We start from the raw sequence: 23,341 nt of genomic DNA on the forward strand, positions 1-23,341 counted from the left end.
TGCCTGAAATCCAGGGGCTTAACAGCATGTGACAATGGTGATTGAATTCTTAACGGTAATCAATTACCAAAGAGGATCTCACTATCTAAACATGTTATACATGTTAAGGATGCCCATTTTCAGCCATCATATTTTATACAAGTCCTATTTTATTCATTCTCTATATTTGTGATCACTTCTGGGTACACAAATTTAAGTCTCATATATAAAAAGACAATTATATTTGATGAAGACTAAAATGAAATCTTTTACCAGTTAGCTAACCTACACTACACTGTGAGACTCTCAAGGGCAGTGATAAAATAGGTCAGCCCTGTTTCTTTCACTGCACTTATTAGAGTATCTGATACATACAGATATTCTGCAAATGTTCTTGAATAAATGAGTGAACAAGTACAAAAAATAAATGAATGTGTGAATAAACCCCTGAATAACATGGACCACCAAACTTGGTTGGTTCTATCTTCCAGTCACAGGGGGCTATGCATGGTCCTAAGTAAATAAATCTATCCTTACATACGTGTTCTCATAAATTTATATAGACATGAGCAGTAGAATACAAAGAGGAGGGAAGAAAGGGAGGAGGAAAACAGACTAGAAATCACATTTTAGGCAGTTTATGCTTTTCTCAGGAGCAATAATCAAACAATACATAAAAGGTACTTTACAAGGTAGAAAGATCTCCCTAAACACATACTATCTTTCTCAATTAATACTTATTTTAAGGATAACCTAAAAAGAACCACAGAAATAACACATTACAAATCACAAAGCTACATACACTGTTTAAAAACAGATACAAGGATTTTAAAGAATGACCTTGCCTTAAACCCAGTTTCCTTAGTGAATTTACGGGGGGAAAAAACAAAAACGGACATTCTTCAGAGACTACTTCATCAGATAAAGTAAATGAGGTCTTAACTACATGCACTATTGCCTTTTTAAAAAGCCAAATAAAACATTCTGATTTGTCAGGGTTAGGAATAACAAAACAATTGTTTACTACATGCTGAGATGTAGTAAAATAAAAGCAAAGTGGTTTCAGAAACAAATGAGATCTATATTATTCTTGTATTGAAAAAAACTGACAGGGCTTGATCCATAATCACATATGTATCCAATTATACTTGATTAAGGTTGAGCTATAAAATTTTGGGATTTTTTTCCTTTCCTGATGGGTCTGGGAATTAGGTTTTCCTGAAGCAAGAGGAAAACTCAGAGAGGGCAGCTCTTTGGATACACACAACCATTCACACCTATTGTGCTCTCCAAGTGAGACTCAGTTTCAAGCACCCTAGCTCAAGTACTGGTTAAAAAAAAAAGCAAGTCGAGATGGTACAACAGTTATATCTCTGGATCTAAATGATTTAGTAGTCCTATCCTTTAAACATCAGAATAGAAAAATTCAAATGCAATTCCACTGGGTAAATTTAATGCATCTAAAGAGTCATTTAATATAGTACAATACAAGTATACAGTAGAAATACTCCTAGCCTACTTCCATTTTCTATTCTTTGTAAAAATCTGGGGACGACAGCATCTTTCTCAGGTTCAGTAAGCTGTTTCTACATTAGCCTCAAATTTTAGCTCTAACTGGCTTTCCTTTCAACTAACTAGCTACAATTCCAATGCAAGGACAGCAAACAAGAAGCCATTTTGTTGTACTGGATAAAGAACTGGTTAGACAACATGAATCAAGTTACGACTCTGCCACTTACTGCTCCCTGGTCTAAGCAAACTGCCCGCATAGTTGTGATAGTAATACACCTAATAGTAATTATATGTAACAGATACTCTGAGCCAGGTATATATTAATTACTTTAAACAGATGACCTCTTTTAATTTTCACAACACCAATATTATCCCCATTTACAGATGAGAAAACTGAGACTTATAGAGGAGCTGAATAATGTACACAATGTCACACAGCAAATGACGAAATGATGAGGCTCAGTTTGAACTCAATCTCCTGCTACCTTGTTCCAACCTTTATCCTACCATTCCATTATTCAAAAAACCTACCAAACTGACCCACACTCATCATTCTCTGTAAAAGACAAGGCTTTCATAATTCAAAAGCATCATTCATGGGAGGTTGGAGTTCCCCATGCTTAAAATTCCTTTGAACCCACCTATAAGATAAACTTTGAGACACAGCCTAAAGATATACTTTCCATGACTGTCCTCTCTGCCTCATCCAAACACCCCATCTTGGTCCTAAGATAACTTTGTTTACTCCCATATTATACTTACAATGTTATAATTCAATTGCTTTGTGCTTGTTTCACTCTCCATCCTATGGATTCTCAATGGCAGACACGAAATAAATGCATCTTTCTATCCTCTGCACTTAACAAATGTCCAGCCACGTTGGCTGAATAAACTAATGTCCAGACACAGGGCTGTTTACTTTTCTTAAAGGGCAAATAAAAAGGTCTTGTACTCATGAAGTAAAACAATAAACTTTCTGGAGATGACATCAGAGTAATGACGGGGTAGGAAGCGATACCGATAAATCTCCCCCAAAACTCAACAAGATCTTCAACCAGAAACAGAAAAACCTATACTTGGAGCCTCCAGATGCTTCGCAATACACCCAAAGGTATGGTAGAGTGAAAAATTGGCTAAATATATAACCAAACCCCGAAGGAAATAGGGAGTAAGAAATGCTACGCCTTCCTCACTAACCTAAACAGGGCGGCTTTCTCTGGTAACTGTGAATATAGAAACTGAGGCGGGCAAAGGGGGTGAATAGATCCAGGCCACGGCACAAACGGCCGAACCAGGCTATGGCACGAAGATACAAGCCGAGGAAAAACTGATCCTGTGGCAACCCGGGAAATACAAGCTAACACTCACGCCAAACCCAAACAAAGACAGACAAGCGGGGCAGCCATTTTACCCAGTCTCCTGGTCGGTGTGCAGTTAGTGGGCGAGAGATTTCTTCCTAAGCCCCGGGAGTGGGTGCCCGTGTTACCCCACAAAGAGGCAGAGTCAGAGGCCTTTCTGTGGGCCGAAAGCAGAATCTCTGGGCAGCCCAAGTGCTCTGGGAAAGCCGCGCACGGGAGGGAGCGAAAACTAATTCAAACGGTGGAACTTTTCCGTGCTGGTGGGGGTTTCACTCAGAGGGAAACGCGGCCGGCCTCATATCCTGGTTTGCGCGCGCAGATAGGGAGTGAGAGATTCCTCCGAGTGCCTCGGCAGTGAGCGCCCGTGTTATCGCACAGAGGGGCAGAGTCAGGGGCCTTTGTGTGGGCCAAAGCGGAATCTCGGGCCGCCCCAGTGCCTTGCAAAAGCAGCGCACAGGGACGGAGCAAGAGCCAATTCCAACGCTGCAACTTTTCCATGCGGTTGGGGGTTTCACTCAGAGCGTGAGACTGCTGGCCGGAAATCCTGGTCTGCGCAGGCAGATACTGAGCAAGAGTTTCCTCCAAGCGCCCCGGAAGTGGGCGCCTGCCTGTGTTACCGGACAGAGTGGCAGAGCCAGAAGTCTGTGAGTGGGCAGAAACCCCACCTGATTATGCTAGCAGCTCTGACTGACTGAGCCTTACCCAGAACCCTGTGCTGAGTGGAAATAGAGTGGGGAGTTGCCAGCTCTTTGAGCCTCTTACTATCCAGGCAGAGGCAGCAGCAACCCCATAGCTGGATTATCAGGCTACTAATTGAGGAAGGAAAGACTAGGAGAAAGGCTCCATGAACACGGACTATCTCACTGTCGGAGCCTATAAATGCTAATGAGCGTCGACTGCCAACGAGACTAAAGCACAATACATGACATTGCCATAGAGACTTATCAACTGCAAACCTCTACCTGAGCATGCCAAAGGGGCAGAACCCGGGGTACAGAGTCACCGACCAGGAAGAGGGAAAGAAAAGAAAAAGCAAGAAGATAACCTCTCAAAATCAAGAATAATCTGCAGACTTTATAAGCTATCCCATTTTATTATATTTGTTCGTTTGTTTCTCTTATCTTCATTCTTGATACTTTTTTTCCTCCTCCAATTTGGCCGATTAACTCTGGGCCGGTCTTACTCTATCCTCTCCTTGAACTACACTACCCATAAGTGTTACATCTCCCATTATATTTTCTATGCTCTTCCTTTCTCTCTATGAGGGTTGCACTCCAAACCCTTAACTCTCTCTCTCCTTTCTTTTTTCTTCTTTTAGTGGTTCCCTCTTTTTTTCTCTCTCTCTCTCTTTCTTTTCTCCCTCTATATTAGTTTCTTCCTTTCTCCTTTATATCTCCTCTCATTCAAAACTCAATAACAAACAAATTATCTTATCTGGGACTCAAACTTATGTTTGTGGCATTTTGGGGGGTTTTTACTTCACCTTTTTAACTCACTAGCAGTGCTCCCATTCCTGGCTCTCCATTTTATCTAGTTCTTGTTCCACTAAATACAATAGTATTTTTTTAATTTGTCCCCCCATTTTTCTGTTTTCCTCTTATTCCTTTCATCATAACTCTTAGATAACCAACACCTAAAAGCAAATCATTTTATTCTTGACCCGATTTTTTCCCTTATTTGCTTTTTGAGGGTCCATACCTCCTTTTTTTTTCTTTTTTTTTGCCCCTTTATTCCTTTTCCCCAATTCAGGCCCTCCATTACAGGCATTGTTTGTTATAATTCACAGTTCACCACAAGATTTTCTCAAGAAAGAGGGGAGAGGAGAGGAGAGGAAAAAAGGAGGGGGGGAATAATTTCCTTATTTTTTTAATTTTTATTTGATTTTATTTTTCTTTATTTCATTATTAATTTTTTAAAAAAAAAACAACTCTTCGATTTTTTATATTTTATTTTTTTTAACATTTTATTCTTTATTAAATCTCATTAATACTATCAACAAAACCACCCTCAGATGCCATTAAGACAGAGAATATCGAATATCATGGATACAAAAGAAAGAGAGGTAACACAGCTAGATGAGGAAAAATCTATGGAGAAAAAATTTAATATATTGGAAACCTTGGAGCTAAATGACAGAGAATTTAAGATAGAAATCCTAAAAATCCTCCGAGATATACAAGAAAACACAGAAAGGCAATTTAGGGAGCTCATAAAACAACTCAATGAACACAAAGAATATATGTCCAAGGAAATTGAAACTATAAAAACAAATCAAACAGAGATGAAAAACTCAATTCACGAGCTGAAAAACGAAGTAACAAACTTAGCTAATAGAACAGGTAAGATAGAAGAGAGGATTAGTGAAATAGAAGACAAGCAACTTGAGGCACAACAGAGAGAAGAAGAAAGAGACTCAAAAATTAAAAAAAATGAGATAGCCCTGCAAGAATTATCTAACTACATCAAAAAGAATAACATAAGAATAATAGGTATATCAGAGGGAGAAGAGAGAGAAAATGGAATGGAGAACACACTCAAACAAATAATAGATGAGAACTTCCCAAGCCTGTGGAAAGAACTAAAGCCTCAAGTTCAAGAAGCAAACAGAACTTGGAGGTTTCTTAACCCCAACAAACCTACTCCAAGGCATATCATAATGAAATTGACACAAACCAACAGCAAAGAAAAAATTCTCAAGGCAGCCAGGGAAAAGAAGAATACAACATATAAAGGAAGGCCCATTAGATTATCATCAGATTTCTCTGCAGAAACTCTACAAGCTAGAAGAGAGTGGACCCCAATATTTAAAGTTCTGAAAGAGAGGAACTTTCAGCCATGAATACTATACCCATCAAAGCTATCCTTCAAATATGAAGGAGAAATAAAAACATTCACAGATACAGAAAAGATGAGGGAATTTACCATCAGAAAACCCCCACTCCAGGAATTACTAAAGGGGGTTCTCCAATCAGATGCAAAGAACAAAAAAAAACAGAGCCACAAGTAAAAGCTCCAAGAAGAACACAATAAAACCAAATTTAAACTGTGACAACAACAAAAAGAAAGAGGGGGAGAAAATGGAGATTAACAGTAGCAAAGGATGATGGAGTGCAAAAGTATTCACAAAATAGTTCGCTACAATGAACAGGGTAGGAACTCTTTTCATTACTCAAAGGTAACCACCATTAAAAAAACCACCACAGAAGCACATGATATAAAAAAGATAGCAACAGAGGAAAGATGTATGGAATACAACCAAATAAAAACAAAAGATAGAAAAACGAAAGAGAAGGATCAAACAAGATACAAAACTAACAGAAAGCAAGACATAAAATGGCAATAGGGAACTCACAAGTATCAATAATTACACTAAATGTAAATGGATTAAACTCACCAATAAAAAGGCACAGAGTAGCAGAATGGATTAAAAAAGAAAATCCAACTGTATGCTGCCTACAGGAAACTCACCTAAGTAACAAGGATAAAAACAAATTCAAAGTGAAAGGCTGGAAAACAATACTCCAAGCAAATAACATCCAAAAAAAAGCAGGTGTAACAATACTCATATCGGATAATGCTGACTACAAGACAGGAAAAGTACTGAGACAAAAATGGCCATTTCATAATGGCTAAGGGGACACTGAATCAAGAAGACATAACAATTCTTAATATATATGCACCAAACCAAGGAGCACCAAAATATATAAGACAGCTACTTATTGATCTTAAAACAAAAACTGACAAAAATACAATCATACTTGGAGACCTCAATACACCGCTGACGGCTCTAGATCGGTCATCCAAACAGAGAATCAACAAAGACATAGTGGCCTTAAACAAAACACTAGAGCATCTGGATATGATAGACATCTACAGGACATTTCATCCCAAAGTGACTGAGTATACATTTTTCTCCAGTGTACATGGATCATTCTCAAGAATTGACCATATGTTGGGACACAAAAACAACATCAGCAAATTCAGAAAAATCGAAGTTGTACCAAGCATATTTTCTGATCATAAAGCCTTGAAACAAGAATTCAACTGCAAAAAACAGGAAAAAATTCCCACAAACATGTGGAAACTAAACAACATACTTTTAAAAAATGAATGGGTCAAAGAAGAAATAAGTGCAGAGATCAAAAGATATATACAGACTAATGAAAATGACAATACGACATATCAGAATCTATGGGATGCAGCAAAAGCAGTGATAAGAGGAAAGTTCATATCACTTCAGGCATATATGAACAAACAAGAGAGAGCCCAAGTGAACCACTTAAATTCCCACCTTAAGGAACTAGAAAAAGAAGAACAAGGACAACCCAAAACCAGCCAAAGAAAGGAGATAATAAAAATCAGAGCAGAAATAAATGAATTACAGAACAGAAAAACTATAGAAAAAATTAATAGAACAAGGAGCTGGTTCTTTGAAAAGATCAACAAAATTGACAAACCCTTGGCAAGACTTACCAAGGAAAAAAGAGAAAGAACTCATATAAACAAAATCCAAAATGAAAGAGGAGAAATCACCATGGACACCGTAGATATACAAAGAATTATTGTAGAATACTATGAAAAACTATATGCCACTAAATTCAACAACCTAGAAGAAATAGATAAATTCCTAGAACAATACAACCTTCCTAGACTGAGTCAAGAAGCAGCAGAAAGCCTAAACAGACCTATCAGTAGAGAAGAAATAGAAAAAAACATTAAAAACCTCCCCAAAAATAAAAGTCCAGGCCCTGACGGCTATACCAGCGAATTTTATCAAACATTCAAAGAAGACTTGGTTTCTGTTCTACTCAAAGTATTCCAAAAAACTGAAGAAGAAGCAATACTTCCAAACACATTTTATGAGGCCAACATAACCCTCATACCAAAACCAGGCAAGTATGGCACAAAAAAAGAAAACTACAGACCAATATCTCTAATGAATATAGATGCTAAAATACTAAACAAAATACTAGCAAATCGAATACAACAACATATTAAAAAAATAATACATCATGATCAAGTGGGATTCATCCCAGAATCTCAAGGATGGTTCAACATACGTAAAACGGTTAACGTAATACACTATATCAACAAAACAAATAACAAAAACCACATGATCTTATCAATAGACGCAGAAAAGGCTTTTGATAAAATACAACACAATTTTATGTTTAAGACTCTCAACAAAATGGGTATAGAAGGAAAATATCTCAACATGATAAAGGCCATATATGATAAACCATCAGCTAACATCATATTAAATGGCACTAAACTGAAGGCTTTCCCCCTTAAATCAGGAACAAGACAGGGTTGTCCACTCTCTCCACTCTTATTTAATGTAGTACTAGAGGTTCTAGCCAGAGCAATCAGACAAGACAAAGAAATAAAAGGCATCCATATCGGAAAAGAAGAAGTAAAGGTATCACTTTTTGCAGATGATATGATCCTATACATCGAAAACCCCAAAGAATCCACAGAAAGACTACTAGAAACAATAAGCCAATACAGTAAGGTCGCAGGATACAAAATTAACATACAGAAGTCAATAGCCTTTCTATATGCCAACAATGAAACAATTGAGAACGAACTCAAAAGAATAATCCCCTTCACGATTGCAACAAAAAAAATAAAATACTTAGGAATAAACATAACAAAGAATGTAAAGGACTTATATAATGAAAACTATAAACCATTGTTAAGGGAAATCGAAAAAGATATAATGAGATGGAAGAATATACCTTGTTCTTGGCTAGGAAAAATAAATATAATCAAGATGGCTATATTACCCAAAGCAATATACAAATGTAATGCAATTCCCATCAAACTTCCAGTGACATTTTTTAAAGAAATGGAGCAAAAAATCATCAGATTTATATGGAACTATAAAAAACCCTGAATAGCCAAAGCAATCCTAAAGAAAAAGAATGAAGCTGGGGGCATTACAATACCTGACTTCAAACTCTATTATAGGGCCACGACAATCAAAACAGCATGGTATTGGCAGAGAAATAGACACTCAGACCAATGGAACAGAATAGAAAGTCCAGAAATAAAACCACATATATATAGTCAAATAATTTTTGATAAAGGGGCCAAGAACACACAATGGAGAAAAGAAAGCCTCTTCAATAAATTGTGCTGGGAAAACTGGAAAGCCACATGCAAAAGAATGAAACTGGACTACAGTCTCTCCCCCTGTACAAAAATTAACTCAAAATGGATCAAAGATCTAAACATAAGACCTGAAACAATTAAGTACATTGAAGAAGACATAGGTACTCAACTCATGGACCTGGGTTTTAAAGAGCATTTTATGAATTTGACTCCAATGGCAAGAGAAGTGAAGGCAAAAATTAATGAATGGGACTACATCAGACTAAGAAGTTTTTGCTCAGCAAGAGAAACTGATAACAAAATAAACAGAAAGCCAACTAAATGGGAAATGATATTTTCAAACAACAGCTCAGATAAGGGCCTAATATCCAAAATATACAAAGAACTCATAAAACTCAACAACAAACAAACAAACAATCCAATAAAAAAATGGGAGGAGGATATGAACAGACACTTCTCCCAGGAAGAAATTCAAATGGCCAACAGATATATGAAAAGATGCTCATCTTCCTTAGCTATTAGAGAAATGCAAATCAAAACGGCAATGAGATACCACCTCACACCTGTTCGATTAGCTATTATTAGCAAGACAGGTAATAACAAATGTTGGAGAGGCTGTGGAGAAAAAGGAACCCTCATCCACTGTTGGTGGGAATGTAAAGTAGTACAACCATTATGGAAGAAAGTATGGTGGTTCCTCAAAAAACTGAAAATAGAACTACCTTATGACCCAGCAATCCCTCTACTGGGTATATACCCCAGAAACTCAGAAACATTGATACGTAAAGACACATGCAGCCCCATGTTTATTGCAGCATTGTTCACAGTGGCCAGGACATGGAAACAACCAAAAAGCCCGTCAATAGATGACTGGATAAAGAAGATGTGGCATATATACACTATGGAATACTACTCAGCCATAAGAAATGATGACATTGGAACATTTACAGCAAAATGGTGGGATCTTGATAACATGATATGAAGCGAAATAAGTAAATCAGAAAAAACCAGGAACTGCATTATTCCATACGTAGGTGGGACATAAAAGTGAAACTAAGAGACATTGATAAGAGTGTGGTGGTTACGGGGGGGAGGAGGGGGGAATGGGAGAGGGAAAGGGGGAAGGGGAGGGGCACAAAGAAAACAAGATAGAAGGTGACAGAGGACAATCTGACTTTGGGTAATGGGTATGCAACATAATTGAACGACAAGAATACCTGGACTTGTTATCTTTGAATATATGTATCCTGATTTATTGATGTCACCCCATTAAAAAACTAAAATTATTAAAAAAAAAAACAATAAACTTTCTAAACTGTAAGAGCATCTATAACTATTTATAATTGATGCTATCTTTACCACATAATCTATGAACTAACCTGCGGCAAGTGTTAATCATCCTACTCAATTAACTTTAATCTAAGGTTTCCTTAATGTGTGCTTAAATTTGAGCATCTTTAAATTTTTGCTTTTTTAGGCAAAATCAGTTATTTTTCCTACCCTAAACCACACAATTTTGTTTATCAGCAAAGTGGTGAAAACGATGCCCTATTAGCTACAGTGGTATACCCTACAACTGGCCAGAATTTCAAATGGTTTTTTAAAACCAAATACTTCTTTATATATAATTAGTAAGAAAGTTATGTATTTATTTCAAGGTTTATATAAAATAATAATTACATAAAGAAGAATTTAAAAAATTTAAGTTTAAATCCTGATTCTAATACTGCTTAAATTTTTTTACTGGGTCATTTACTGAAAGGCACTTTTTAAACAAGCATTTGAAATTTCTGCAACTTAATAATTACTTCACAGGTATGTGCCAACAGTGCCATCCACTGTTCTTATAAGTGTTCTTTTCTAAATACAGTTTTAGAATGCATTAAAAATAAATAATTTTAGAATTTCATTTGTACAATATTTTAGTGAAAACAAAGTATTCGGGAATTTCATTGAAGACATCAAAAAAGCTAAAAAATCTCAGAATTACTAGTTTTTATATAAAAGTATAAATATAACAAGTTCAACATTGCCACAAATACTTCAATTTCACATACAAATATTGATCGACTTACGACCTACGCAACTTACGACTATTCGACTTTACAACCACAGTAGCTAGCCACGACTGCTCCGCGTCTGGCAGCACAAGCGTTGGGCTTACAACAGTGCGGACCAGCTTCAGGCAGCACTACCATCTCCACGTGCACCATTTCAATTGTTATCCCAGACTCAGTACAGCAATTTGTGTTTTGTGTCTTGGATATTTTTCATAAAACCCCTCCCAAGATGTCTACCAAGAGGAAATTGTCTTTGCAAATATTAAACCACTTTGTACTGGTAATGCAGTGTTTGACTTAAACCTGACGAATGTAAAAATAAGAAACAAAATAGTGTAGAGATGATACAAATGGCATAAAATGAACAAAGAAAATTATGATATATAACAATAATCAAAGAAAATTATGATAAAATATGACTTAAAGACTTTTATAACATCATTTCACAGTACTGTACATATAGCCTACTCAACTTACGACCAAATCGTGTTACGGCCGGTCTGTGGGAACCAATCATGGTCGTAAGTTGAGCACTAGCTGTATTTAATTCTTTAAGTTTAACTTCATTCATAGTAAATTAACATATTCTTTTTTCTACAAATAATCATGTATAGTAAAAGAGAAGTAATTAGAATGATATTCCAGCTCAGCCAGAAAATTTTTCTGCATTTAAGTAGCACTGCTGTCACTGAAATAATAAAATATTCATGAGTGAATACTGTGAGCAAGACAATGGGCTAAAAGTGATGGGAGAGACTAAGATTAATTTACGTTTACTTTTCATTCATTTAAAACTGAACAAGTAAAAGACTGATTGATAAGCTGATGATAAACACCTAAATTTAAATTCTAGTACCAGCAACTTTCTTGCCTAAATAGTACAAAGAATAAGAAAGAAACGGGTCTTGGAGAATTTTGGTAGCCTATAGAATACAGCAACATCAAAATCCTAAGAAAAACAGAACAAGAATAAATATAACAGGTTTCTACTGAACGTAGAGATGTGCCAGAAGAGCAGCTACAACCCCTAGACTCAAGTTTCACATGCCCATTTAGGATGTCTAATATACTTTTGAAAGACTTTAATGTACAGAGAATATATAATGCATGAGTTGTTATAAGCTGCAACTCTAAGAAAAGTCTCTCTTTGCTAGTATTTAATCAGAAAGGCTACCTTCCAGAAAGTATTGGTTATGTTTTAGCAATTTTTTATCTTTGGTCAAAAGCAGAGGTTTTGCAAATTAGCATAATAAATGACAGAAATATGTTTTCATTTGTGAAAGTAGTACTTAACTACTAAACACAAGTGGTTAACCAATAACATAAAAGACAGTAGAAATGAGATCTCATTAGTGAAATCAGTGGCACTAAACATAAGTAAATTGGCTAAAATATTTTCCAAGTAATGTAAAGAACCTTGCAACAACACACTGGCCAAGACCAATGTTTTCAAACTATCTATAATGACAGACCAGGATTGTTATTACAGACTCTTTAAAAAAGATTAGTTTTGGGTTTGGGGGGATTTTTTTCCAGTAAAATACAATTAAAATAAATTACAAGATACTGCAGTAATGTTAAATTGCCTCAAAGTTTCTAAAACGTTTGCTCTCAATTTCTATACTTGCCATAGACCAGCCATCAATACCTGGCACTAGTTCACAGACCACTGGTTGGGTAGCATTGGCTTGAACCATTGAGATTATTACTCTGGCTTGGTCCTTACCTTACTCTCACTCTAGATGTTATGTAAAGGATTCTGGTTGCCTGAAGCTGAATGTATGCATGTCTCATCATGCAAGGTTTAATTTAATCAGGCAAAGGAGAGAGAATAAGAACAAAGCCTTCACCAAGTGTACAAGTGCTGGGGACCGGGCCTGTTGGCTCAGTGGTAGAGTGTTGGCCCAGCATGTAGATGTCCTCGGTCCAATTTCTAGTCAGGGCATAGAGGAGAAGCGACCATTTGTTTCTACACCTGTCTCCCTTCCCTTTAGCGTTCTTTCTCTCTCTCCCCCTCCTGCAGCCATGGCTCGATTGGTGAAAGCAAGATGCCCCGAGCTGCCCCTCACATGGCTCTGTGGAGCCTCCTCAAGCACTAAAAATAGCTTGGTTGCTCAGCTACCAACGGCCCTAGATGAGCAGAGCATCCCTAGTAGGGGGCTTGCGGGATAGATCCTGGTCCCGGGGCATGTAGGAGTCTGTCTGTCTCCTCTACTATCACTTAAAAAAAAAAAGAAAAAAGCTGGACTGTGCCACCTTACTTAACAAATTCTTACTGCAAATTTTTGGACTGAGACTGGCTTTCATTATAATCTGACAGCTGGGTTATAGGGAAGCAGCTACTTCTCATTGGTAGCTACTGAATGGTAGCTATATAAGAAAAAAAAACAAGAGCTATGCATGACAAAATTGGCTTAGGGTAATTTGCAAAGTAATATTGAGCCATAATTTTAAAATAAATGAATGACTATAGTGTGCTGCTTTATTTTTGGAAAATGTTTTACACTGAGATAGTGCCTCTTGGAGAGAAGTGTCATGATCTTGTAAGAGCTGTCTCTGAGGACAGCACCAGGCTGAAGAAGCAATTCTCAAGCAAGCAGATTCAAACAGGACCACGGTTTATACAATCAGGATATGTGAACATTAGTGTAGCTTAAACTGAAGAAATAAAAATATCTTATTTCTTGACACCATGCTAAGATATAAGGACTCAAAAATCATTATTGAATATAGTAATACATAGTCATTTGAAAGAGATTATAATATAAAATATCCCAAATTTTATCTTCTCAAAATATTAAAAAGATTCACCTTAGAATAAGAATGGTCCAAAACATACTAAAACTTCTAACAGGATCTCTTTGGAATCTTAATTCAAGCTTTCAAAGAGTACGTCTAGTTATATACCTCAAAAAAACCATTTCTTTAAGGATGTAATTTCCTGAAAAGTTTAATTAAAGAGTAATATAGCATTACTATAAGATAGCATTGAGGCTTGTATTTTCCACTGGCAGTGGAAGACCTCTTGCTATGTTGCTGCCACTGCATCGCCTAGAAGGGCAGTGAGAGAAAACCTACCTTTCTCAAAGCTCTTAAGCTCAGAGGTCAGAAGAGTCACTGCTTAGAAAGAGAGCCATGCTGGGACCTAACAGCATTGTCATGAATACAGAACAGAATGAGGTCCGAATATTCTCCACACAGGAGCTGCAATTAACTCTGTGCTTATAGCTGCCTGTTTTGGATTATTTCCTTCTATGTTAGTTACTTGCTGATTTGGTAAATGTTTCTCTTTTATATAACATACCGTAGTATCTAACACAATATCCGGTACTACAGTAAGCACATAATTATATTTCCAAATGTATTATGATTATATGTCATTAACAACTAGTTCATGTTTTAACCATTAAAACCAGAAAGATAACAAAATGTTATTAGTAATAACTACGTTTCTCTAAAAACGGCTTTACTTATATAAAGTAAATTAGCATTCCTGTTCTTTCATGCATTCATTCAAATATTTAGAGAGCACCTATATATCTAGCACTAGAATAAGGACTGATAAATTCTGGACATCACAGAAAGAAAGTGAAAACATCCAAGTTAGTTTGTTTTCCAAGATCTAAAATGTTATGGGGAGTAAAAAGTAACAGATAATTTTTAAAATGAGAATAAGTTTAAGTACATAATCTCAAAGAAAATTTCATTCCCATTAAAGGTTCCCATAAACCATCATTTTGTGTCCCACAGATAGCAAGTAACAAGACAGACAAGATAACTTTTAAAAGAAAAAGTATCAGTAAAATATTACAGGGTTAGACAGTATTTTCTCAGATGTGTTTAGCCCAGGGGAGGATTATCCTTCAAACTAGAGATAATCTGATAGTAGCTGAAAAATGATATACCGGTAACTTATCAGAACTTCTAAGCAGCACTCTCAACTCTTGGCTTTGATAGAACAAAAATTGCCAAGGCATTGTCAAAATTATGACAAAGGAGGATAAGAAAGCACAGGTTTTCTTTATGACCCAATTTCTCATTTTTTTTTACTTTTTGTCCCATACATTACCTTCTGTCTCCATACTCCATTCTCAGTACTAGAAAAAAATAAGGCAATTACACAAATGGGACATAACAGGACAAAAACTGAGCTTTCTAACCTCGGCTCACTTCTTGTGTCTATGCACGTGCTGATCCCTGCTAGCTGACCATTGTGCTGGGTTGAAACTTCTCTAAGTAAATATCCACATGCATCCTCTCTTGTGCTTCAGAACTATGAGCTAATTCTACTAATTTAATCAGAAAAATAAAACATGGGCAAGAATCTTTAAATTTCGTATCTTTACCTCAGAAATGATTATTTCTGGCCAAACATTTAATTAGACTCTAATGTGATATAACTTCTGTTTTATAGAAAATATACAGGGTCGCTCTTCCTCTCCAAGGAGGAGGGGAGCAGCCTCCCTGGCAGACATGAGATGCACATCTTTGTGAAGACCCTGACTGGCACCCTTGAGACTGAGCCCAGTGACACCACTGGGAACATCAACGCTAAAATCCAAGACAAGGAGGAGATCCTGCCTGGCCAGCAACACTCGATTTTTACGGGAACACAGCTGGAGGACCGCCATCTCTCTGACTACAACACCCAGGAGGAGTCCACCCTGGTGCTTTGTCTGTGGGATGGCATCATTTAGTGAGTCCGCCCTCTGTCAGCTCTCCCAGAACTACAACTGCGTAAGATGACCAGAGAGTGTCCGCTCCTTGTACCCGTGCTGTCACTGCACAGGAGTGAGGTCACACCAACTACCTGCGCCCAAGAAGGCTCAACAAGGCCCTTCCCTCCACCACCTCCTGAGACCAGCAGGGCAGCCTTCTGCCTGAAGCCGGTGACCCTGGGGCTTCAATCAAGTTTCCTTTATGTTGACTAAGAAAAAAGGAAAAAGAAAGCACACAGGGTACAATAACAAATGAACATCAAGACCAAAGGGAGAGAGGGAGGGGAAAAAAACATGGACAGGTCCTAGAGGGGAGGGGGCCTGTACTCCGATAAAGAACTGGCCCTGGCTCAAAGCAGTGTCATCAAAACGCTGTGGTACACTAACCGCAACAGTGAACTCTGCCCTCTGTTTTGCTTGACAGCATGAAGAAACTGAACCAGTCTCTATAGTAAATTGCTGAAAAACTTTAAGAAAAACAAATTGATAAATTCTGCACTTAAACTTCCTCTCATCCTTTACTCCTATATCTAAGGAAGCACAAAAGCATCCTTTCTTTTCGAGACTTATCTGTCCATATAAGATCCTGCTGAGTTTCTCCCATCAGTATATTCCTAATACTTACCCCTCTGCCTCTAAACAAACTCAGATTTTTAAAAATCTTCCTGTTCTCTAAAGACTACCTCTCTTAATTTATAGTCCAACTCAAGAAAATAATCTTCCTTTTTCAACTTGGTTTCTAATTTTCCCAGCCTATTAAAATAGTTCACCAAACCCAGTATTATTTCTCCTCCAAGGGTCTGAAGCAACTGATTATACTGGACTCCGCAATCATAAAATCTTCTCTGTTTTACAGGTGGTTCTTGTCTCCTCCCAAACACAGGCAGCACTGACCACTCACTTTCAGCGACCTCATTTATTTCACCCCTCCAACTAAAGCTTCTTTTTCACCTTGTGTTTCTATTTCCAACCATCCTTTGCAACTTCCAAACCCATGGTTACAAATAACTCCACCAGAGTAGGCCAAAGGCCGTGTTCACAACCATTCCCACAGCTGGCTGCTGTCCTTGCTTTCCATTCCCAAAACCACCACTCTGGCCTCCTGTCCTTCCTGGCTGGGATGCTAACGGCCTCGGAATTGGTCTCCACGTATCCAGCTATCCTCCAGCACCAACCCACATTGCCGGCTGGTCCCAGAGTGGCCTTGCTAATGCCTCGCTATGGTAATCTCTCACCTCTGCTCCAGACTTCAGGGCTCTCCTTTCCTTTACCACTGAATCAAGTGTATAGATTCTTCACACAAATGGTAACCTATCACAATTTTCCTCACACATACTAAAAACTCCTGACAAACTGGACAAAATTATCTACTTCATAAACAAATATATAGTCTGCTCCAATGCTTTTGTTGATTTTTTTCTCTACGTATAATTTTCTCTTATACTTAGCCTAACCCTTGGAGGCCTGCATGCCAAAGGGAATTAAGGTTGCAAATGATATGAAGGTTGGGAATCGGCTGACCTTGAAATAGTTAAAGGGTCCTGTATTATTCTAGTGTCCCCAATGAATCACAATATAATCGCATAAAAGTGAGAGTCAGAATCAGAGGGAGATGTGACTATGGAAGACACAAAAAAATACAACGTTGCTGGCACTAAAGATGGAAGAAGACTGTAAGCAAGGAATGTGGGTGTCCTATCAATGCTGAAAAAAGCAAGCAAACAGATTTCTCCCCAAGAGCCTTGCTCTTAGTATAGTAAGACATGTATTTGACTTCTGACCTCTGTAAGTATAAAAGTTACATTTTCAAATACGTGTTTCAGATAGTTAAAATCAAAACATGGTCAGTACCTTGAACAATATTGTAACTCTACTGAAAGAAAAATAGTCCAAAATGATGAGCACATTAACCACTCCCCAAAATAAAATACTTTTTTTGAAAATAATTTTAACCAACAGCATAGCTGGAAAAGGAAAACCATGTTTATTACCAAAAAGGAGAAGTTAAAATAATATTAATCAAAGATATAAAACCCTGCTACATATGTAAGTGTAATTTGTACACCAGAAACATTTTGAAGGGAACTATAATCATGTACTTTTAGAGCTTTTTGTTTTTCTTTCCCATGAAAAGGTACAACTATTTCCTATGTCAGATGTCCAGGGAAAAAGACTGAATTCATGCAGTCTGTTGAGTATTTTATAAGTTTGAGAGCAACTCACCCAGTATTGACGGAAATGATTTCTATCAGTGGATTCTTCCTAATCTTAGGCAAATCCAGGGGTGCTCCCCCCAGCCGTTTTCCATTATCCTTTTTCTGACCAAGCAGTCGCACAGAGTGACCTTCAAATAAAGCATATAAACACACATTAGCATGAGTCACACAATTTCACTTTAATTCATTGCTGGAAACAAATGTGTTAATATTTGCACTTAATTTCTTCTTTTCTTTTACGGAGGAAAAAAACACCTAGAGAAGATGTGATCATTTAACCTAAGAAATACTGCCAAAGGGAAAAACAACTATGTTCATGTCCTACAGTCCAAAGTGCTTTGCTTATAATGTTGGCACATTTTACTGCATAGATGAGAGAATCAGAAATACCCTTAGAATGTCTTCCCACAAGGCATAAATGCTCACTAGCATAAAGCAAGAAGGTTCACCTGAGAACTCAGCATGCTGGCCAATTTTGCACTACAGGGAGGGGGGAAAAAAAGCAAAAGCAGATTATCTGCTCAAAGCAAATAGCAAATCAAAAAAGCAAAGAATAAATAAGCTGAAATTTATGAAACACTTTAGGACTAGATTTTTTTAAATGAATGTGTTTGATCTACGTTAGGTAACTCAGTTGCTTAGAGTGTCATTCAGTCAAGGTAGCAGGTTTGATCCCCAGCCAGGGCATATACAAGATTCAGCCAATGAATTCATAAAATAGTGGGACAACTAACGGATGTTTCTCTCTCTCTCTCTAAAATCAATAAATAAAAATATAAAATAAGTAAAAAATGTAAAGATCAAGTGTTTTTGAACTTATTTTTTTTAAAGTTATAAAAGTAAATTAGATCATTTCTAAAACCATTACAATGTTTATAATTTTGAATTAATTGCACTCTGTAGAAAAGATGGAAGAAGAGTACAAAGAATTCCATCCCTTCAGATTTCCCAATTATTTTTCCAGGTTTACTTTGTCATTTGCTCATTATATATAGCCATTATTTTTTTTATAACTTTACTAAGGGACATCCAATAAAATTTACCCACTGTGAACCAACAATTCAGTTGTATTAAATAAACTTATACAGTTGTGTAATCTTCACAAAATCCCAATTTAAGAACATTTCTATCACCCCCAAAATTCCCTCAAACTTATTTACAGTCTATCCCTGCTCCCATACCAAAAATACCACACTTTATTAATGTTGACCAACTGATGATATTTGGATTATTTCCAAGTAATGCCTATTATAATAATGTTCCAATGAATATTTGCATACAAGTCTTTATGTAGATATAAGTTTTTATTTCTCTTGGATTCCTATGAATGGAATCACCAGGTCAGGTAGTAAATTAATATTTAACTTTATAAGAAAAAAACTTTTCAGAGTGGTGATAACATTTTATATCCCACCACAAATGTATAAGAGTTTCTCCACATTGTTGCTAATACCTCATACTATAACTTTTTTGACAATAGTCATTTTTGTGGGTGTGTAGTGGTATATTATTAGGATTTGAATTTGCATTTCTAATAACTTATGATGTTAAGTACCTTTTCATGTGATAATTAACCAACTAACTGTATGTTCTGTTGGTAAAATGTTGTGATAGTTAATTTTATGTGTCATTTTGACAGGGCCTCAGGACCCCCAGACCTTTGGCCAAATATTATTCTGATAGGTGTTTCTGGATGAGACTGCCATCGGAATCAATGGACTAAGTAAAGCAAATCACTCACCCTTATACTGGTGAACCTTACACAGTCATTTACCCAATCAACTGAAGACCTGAATAGAACAAAAGTGCTGAGTAGGAGGGAACTCCCCCTGCTTGACGATAGAGTTGGATCATGGGTCTCTGCCAGCCTTCAGACTCTGGCTGAAATATCAGCTCTTCTTAGTTCTTCTGACTGCCCAGTTGCAGACTAAAGCTTATACCATCAGCTCTCCTGTTTCTCAGGCCTTTGAACTTGGACCAAAACTATTCATCAGCTCTCCTGGGTCTTCAGCATGCTGACTTCAGATCTTGGGAAATTCTCTGCTTCCATAATGGTGTGATGTTCCTCACTAATAAAAAATGTCTACTCTAGTATTTTGCCAAATGTTTTAATTGGAGTATTTGTCTTATTACTGAGTTGTAAGAATTCTTTATATATTCTGCCTACAAGAACTTAGATAATATATATGACTCGAAAATATTTTCTCACTCTATGCGTATAGTTTTACATTCATGATAATATGTTTTGAAAAGTGTTTTCCAATTAAATGAAGTTCACTTTATAAATTTTGTCTTTTATAGCTCATGTTTTGCTATTATAGCTAAGAACTCTTGGCCTAGCCCAAGGACACAAAGATTTCTCCTACATTTTCTTTTAGAAGTTTTACTGTTTTAGCTTTAAAATTTAGGTCTAGGATCCTCTTCGTTACTTTGAGAGCATAGTACAGGTTTAAGTTCATCTTTTCCATATGGATGTTCAATTATCCAAGTGCCATTTCTTGTCTATCCTCTATCTTTGTGCTATATGTTGTTGTACATATATTAATATATAGTTGTATAAATCCAAAAATGAACTGATATAATTGTTATATAACTGTTTTTAAAGAGAAAAATGTGAAAAAAAATATTTTAAGAGTACTTTTTATTTACCCACAGAATTACCATTCCCAGCACTCTTCATTTCCTCCTGAGAATTCATGATACCACTTGGCAGCTCTTTCTTTCTGCCTGAGAACTTTTAGTATTTCTTGTAAAGAAAATTTTAAAGCAACAAATTATTTATTTGGGAATGTTTTTATTTCGTGTCATTTGTGAATGATAACTTTGCTGGATACAGAATTATTAGTTGACAGTTCTTTCCTTTGAGCACTGACTATATCATTCCACTGCCTTTGACCTCTCTTAATTCTGATAAGCAGCCCATTATTAATCTTACCGTTGTTTCCCTGTAGTGTCACTTCTTTCTTATGCTTCCAAAATTTTCTCTTTCAATAGTTTGAGTATGATGTGTGTAGGTATAGATCTCTGTGATTTTCCTACATGCAAGTTAAGTAACTTTTTGGATCCATAAAGTAACATTTTTCATCAAATTTAGGAACTTTTCATCCAGTATTTTTGGGGGGGGGGCACTTTTTCTTTTTCCTTCTATGACTCCCAAGACACACATGTTGGTGTGCTAGATGTTGTCCCACAGGTCTCTGAGGTCCTAGTTATGGTTTTTTGTTTTTATTTTTTGACAGAGAGTGACAGATACTGAGGGACAGACAGGGACAGACAGACAGTAAGGGAGAGAGATGAGAAGCATCAATTCTTCGTTGCAGTACCTTAGTTGTTCTTGATTGCTTTTTCATATGTGCCTTGACCAGGGGGCTACAGTAGAATGAGTGACCCCTTGCTCAAGCCAGCGACCTTGGGCTTCATGTCAGCAATCTTTGGGCTCAAGCCAGCAACCCTTGCTCAAGCTGGTGAGCCCACGCTCAAGCCAGATGAACCTACACTCAAGCCAGCGACCTCTGAGTTTCGAACCTGGGTCCTCCACGTCCCAGTCTGATGCTCTATCCACTGCACCACCACTTGGTCAGACCTGATTATGGTCTTCTCTTCTTCAGATTGATAATTTTTCTACTGGTCTATCCTCAAATTTACTGATTTCTTTTTTCTGCCACCTCAAATCTTCAATTAAGCCCCTCTAACAACTGTTTAATTTCACTTCCTGTATACTTTGTAACTATATTTCTATTGGGTTTTTTAAATATAATTTCTATCTTTTTGTAATTCTGTATTTGAGTCACTATCAACGTCCTTTCCTTAAATGACAGCATGGTTTCACTTAGTGCTTGGAAGTCTTTGCTAAACCCAACAATTTTAGTCAAAGACAATTTGTACTGAAAGCATTTATTTTTCCTAAAAATGGTTATACTTAGCCTGACCTGTGGTGGCGCAGTGGATAAAGCATCAACCTGGAATGCTGAGGTCACCGGTTCGAAACCCTGGGCTTGCCTGGTCAAGGCACATATGGGAGTTGATGCTTCCAGCTCCTCCCTGTTCTCTCTCTCTCTCTTCCCCCCCTCCTCTCTAATAAAAATGAATAAATAAAATCTAAAAAAAGAAATGTTCCCTATTAAAAAAATAATAATAAAATTAAAAAAGGTTATACTTTGTTTCTTTGCATGTATCATTACACTTTGTTGAATACTGGACATTTTAGTTAATATACTGCAGCAACTCTCAATTCAGATTTCCCCACCCACCCAAAGGCTGTTGTTCTTGTTAAGTAACTTACCTGGACTAGCTCTACGATGCCTATCTCTCTAGAATATGAACAATCATTGATGTCCCTTCTTACTTTTGTTAGATTTTCCCTCAAGAATAACTTCCCAGGGCTCAACTCTGTGTCTACATAGCTTTTTATTAAGCAGGACCAGTCACACATTTGTTGAAATACCATGAACCAGTAAGATTTCTCCTATCTGCTGGTGTATCTCTTTATGAGCTGGTAAGGGCATTCCAAGCTAGAGCCATTTTCAACTCTGCCCCAACTTTTACCTTCTCCTGGGCTTCCCTGGGTCCTCTCCCTCCTCCCCTGGTTGTGTATGCAGGCTCTAGCAGGCAAAAAAGTGTGGGTGGATTGGGCCCACTCTAATCTCTGCTGGGCATGTGTACTACCTCCAGTCAACCTACAGACTGTGGAGATTTTTATCAAGCTTCCTAGCACTGTCTTACCTCCCAGAAATTCCTGTTAAATCCCTGGTTAGTCTACCTGTGTACTCTTGCCAAGCAGGCCCACAACTTTTAGGGGGCAGAACAATGACCCTCCCTGTCACTTCCACCAAAATCTTTACTTTGACAGTTCTCCAAATCAACTGAGCTGTCATGGCAGAGTAGTCAAGTGGCTGGTTTTCATAGCCTGCTCTGCCCTGTTGAACATCCTTGCCCACAGGGGTGAGGAAGGAAAATGGGAGTAGCCCAAGAAACAAACACTGCAGGCTCACACTGTTCTTACCCAAAGTTCAGTTGTTTTCACAAATAAACACTTCTCAATTTGCTGAATGCTTTTAGATGATTTCCAAAGTGCTGACATGATTTGTTTTTAATCATTTATCCAGCTTTATCACTGCTTGGGAAGAGATCTGTTGACCTCTTCACACAGTCATGCCACAAGCAAATCAAAGCCACTTTTTTAAAAGCAAGTAACTTTAAATACATAATTACTAGATATAAGATTCTAAGCAATTATATACAAGTTTCATCAACCCTCATTTCAGAAAGATGCATTGCTTAAACATCTCATACAGACAGCTTTTCATGACCAGAAGTAATAAAGCCATCAGTCACAACCTTTTTGCACTAATCACTTTAATAAGAAACATTACATACTTCATTCA

The 23,341-nt window shown here is 37.1% G+C and overlaps 1 protein-coding gene across 7 annotated transcripts in view; it reads right to left on the reverse strand.

The window, feature by feature from the left end:
* Positions 1-23,341, reverse strand: part of CDKAL1 (CDK5 regulatory subunit associated protein 1 like 1) — a 1,056,598-nt gene that overhangs the window by 713,374 nt on the left and 319,883 nt on the right. For all 7 annotated transcript variants that reach the window (XM_066268295.1, XM_066268291.1, XM_066268292.1 and 4 more), the window contains one exon: positions 17,965-18,085. In XM_066268295.1, the coding sequence (XP_066124392.1) occupies positions 17,965-18,085 (121 nt within the window). The remainder of the gene's footprint in view (positions 1-17,964; positions 18,086-23,341) is intronic.

The sequence above is a fragment of the Saccopteryx bilineata genome, chromosome 3 (assembly GCF_036850765.1).
Source record: "Saccopteryx bilineata isolate mSacBil1 chromosome 3, mSacBil1_pri_phased_curated, whole genome shotgun sequence".
Classification (NCBI taxonomy): Eukaryota; Metazoa; Chordata; class Mammalia; order Chiroptera; family Emballonuridae; genus Saccopteryx; species Saccopteryx bilineata.